Source organism: Bos javanicus, chromosome 11 (assembly GCF_032452875.1).
Source record: "Bos javanicus breed banteng chromosome 11, ARS-OSU_banteng_1.0, whole genome shotgun sequence".
In the NCBI taxonomy this organism is placed as follows: Eukaryota; Metazoa; Chordata; class Mammalia; order Artiodactyla; family Bovidae; genus Bos; species Bos javanicus.
In genome coordinates, this window is record NC_083878.1 from 93,034,710 (window position 1) to 93,037,680 (window position 2,971).

Consider the following 2,971-nt stretch of genomic DNA (forward strand, 5'->3'; position numbering starts at 1 on the left):
ATAAAATATTAAATCACATATTTTTATACACACAGCTTTATGGATAGATGGAGGGAACAAAGTTTCCAAAATCCCCACTGTGGAATGCATAATTTTCACATTATCATTGTTGCATTTGTTCTTTCTGTCCATTAACATTTTTTATTGTTTGGTTAAAAAAAAAATTGGAAAAAAACTCATTGGAAAAGATGCTGATGCTGGGAAAGATTGAAGGTGGGAGGAGAATGGGATGACAGACGATGAGATAGTTGGAGGGCATCACTGACTCAAAGGAAATGAGTTTGAGCAAGCTCCAGGAGTTGGTGATGGATGGGGAAGCCTGGCGTACTGCAGTCCACGGGGTCACAAAGGACATAACTGAGTGACTGAACCGAATTGAACTGAAAAAAATAAGAAGGATTTGAAAAGAAATAAAGCCATAACAACATAATAAAGGAAGGGTAGATAAGAAAAGAATAATAATGAAAACAATTTTTAAGCAAGAAAAAATTTTTAAAAAGACAAATAAGGAACTATAAAAATTTTCAGATTGTGGAAATTAGCTGAAAGGTACACCTTCTCCTCTTCTTCCTTCTATCTATTCATTCTTTCCTCTTTCAAACATTTTCAAGGACATTCAACAGCTATAAATTAAGTAATTATTTTTAGCAATATACAGAAATGTGAAAGATTTTTGAGGATAATTCTCAACAAAAGAGAAATCTGTTCAGGAAATACCTGTGGGAAAAGGCTTAATTTAAAGCAACATTTGGAAGACAGAAAAGTGATGAATCTTCATATGAGAGAGGAGTGGTCTATGAGAGAGGAGTGGTCATCCACTGGCCATCCACTCTAAGAGTATCATGATTGTAGCCAGAGGCAGAACCAATTGATGGACCCTCATCAATGGATGTTAAGTGTCCACAATAGCCTTGTCTCCCATGGGTTGAAAATGCTAACCCCCAGCAGCTTGATTGTTTCCCAAAAACCACAGAAACCAGATTCCAGTGGAGCAGATTTTGCATGTGTGTTCATCAAGAGGTTGCTGCCTGGAGACCCCTCCTGCCCACCAGCTTCCTCAGACCCTGTTTCAGGTCTTTGTTTCTTAGGCTGTAGATAAAAGGATTGAGCATGGAAGATAAAATCGTGTGAACAATTGTTGCCATGTGGTCCCTGACAGTGTAGGTGGACACAGGCTGTAAATAGACGTAGAAGATGCTTCCATAAAAGAGTGTTACCACAGTGAGGTGCGAACCACATGTGGAGAAGGCTTTGTGTTTTCCTGCAGCTGAGGGAATTTTAAGAACCACAACGAGGATTCGTATATAAGAGAAAACAATGCATAGAAAGGGGGTCACCAGAAAAGCAGATGCTTCTGTCATCAACACAATTTCATTGACAAATGTAGGGGAGCAAGACAATTTTATCAGAGGGCTGAGGTCACAGAGAAAATGATGGATAATATTGGAGTCACAGAAGGTGAGCTGATTCAACAGAAGTATGTGTAGGAGTGAGTGGAAATGAGGCAATGAGCAGGAGAAGGCCACCATCAGGACACAGCGTTGGTGGCTCATGATGGTGACATAGTGGAAGGGATCACAGATGGCCACATAGCGGTCATAGGCCATGGCTACAAGAAGACAGCTGTCAATGTTGCCCAAGGCATATATAAAATACATCTGGGTCAAACATCCAGCATAGGAGATGGTCTTCTTCTCCAACAGGAAGTCGACTAGCATCTTGGGGACAATGGTTGTTGTATACCAAATGTCAGTGAAAGACAGGACACTCAGGAAGAAATACATGGGGGTATGCAGTTGGGGGTGAGAGTGGATGGCCAGGATGATGAGCAGGTTCCCTGTTATGGTGACCAGGTATATGATGAGGAAGAGAATAAAGAGTGGCTTCTGGTCCTCAGGCCGGGAGGACAGTCCCAGGAGGATGAACTCAGTGACACTGCTGGTTTGGTTGAGTCTTTCCATTGATTTGGGTCTAGTTATACCCAAGACATTTTGTTATTTATTATGCTCTGATCCCATAGCCCAAGTCATGATACCCAGCAAGTCTTTGTTTCCTCTATTTGGTCAGCATTAAGAGCTGTGCAGGGAAAGCTTGCCAATCTCCTGGTCCTTGATGTGGTCCTCCCTTCCCAAATCCATGGGCATCATAAGTGCCTTATGTTGCAAGCTGGAGGGACAAAAGAAGAGTTCTCCTTTAAAAATCATCACAGGTGAACCTCTCTGATTCAAGTTCCTTAGTTTCTTTTCTGGGAAAAGCACTGTTTCCCCTCTGGAAACATAGTAATAAAGCAAGAAATCTTTGTCCTTCTGTAGTTCATGTTGCAGTTTTGGTCATTAACAAGTAGAATATATAATATGATATCAGGTGGGGAGAGATTTATTTAAAAAAATAGAGCAGTATAACAGATGAAGGTGACTGGGAAGTTGGGATGGAAATATTTTTGACAGGGAAGTCACAGAACCATCATTCTTCATCAAATTCAGTTGTTATAACTAGACTTTAACTTTATATGTATGAGAAACAAATAAGGGCTTGTCAAAACAACCAACAGGGAAATCTAAGAGAAATGCTGAATGCAGTTCAACTGTGTTTTTCCTCTTGTCTGGGCACAGAATGAGAACTTCATTCTCATTTGCTCATGGGATGCTATCGTCCTCAGACTGTGCAATCTGGGAAATGAGGAATACAAATGTTAGTGGGAATTTGGTGAATTAGTTGGATCAGATGCTGCAGGTTGTAGATGTGAGGAACACCCATGCTGGTGACTAGAAGAAAGGATAAAGGTTTTGGAGCTGAGAATCAGGAAGAATATTCTAAAAGCACAAGGTGTGTTAATCAGGCTGAGAATAGAATAGTCTTTTTTTCCTTTTCCTTTTACTGATGGGGTTTTCCTTCAAAATAAATGAAATAGAGGACCTTGAAGTCAAACTGGAAGGACTTAAAACCAAGTGCCACATGGAACTTTTACTTG

The 2,971-nt window shown here is 40.4% G+C and overlaps 1 protein-coding gene across 1 annotated transcript; it reads right to left on the bottom strand.

Moving 5' to 3' along the window:
* Positions 1-1,013: 1,013 nt before the first annotated feature.
* On the bottom strand, positions 1,014-2,118 carry LOC133256609 (olfactory receptor 1L8-like). The gene has a single exon (XM_061431389.1). The coding sequence runs from the start codon at positions 1,959-1,961 to the stop codon at positions 1,014-1,016; it is 948 nt and encodes a 315-aa protein (XP_061287373.1). The 5' UTR covers positions 1,962-2,118.
* Positions 2,119-2,971: the final 853 nt, after the last annotated feature.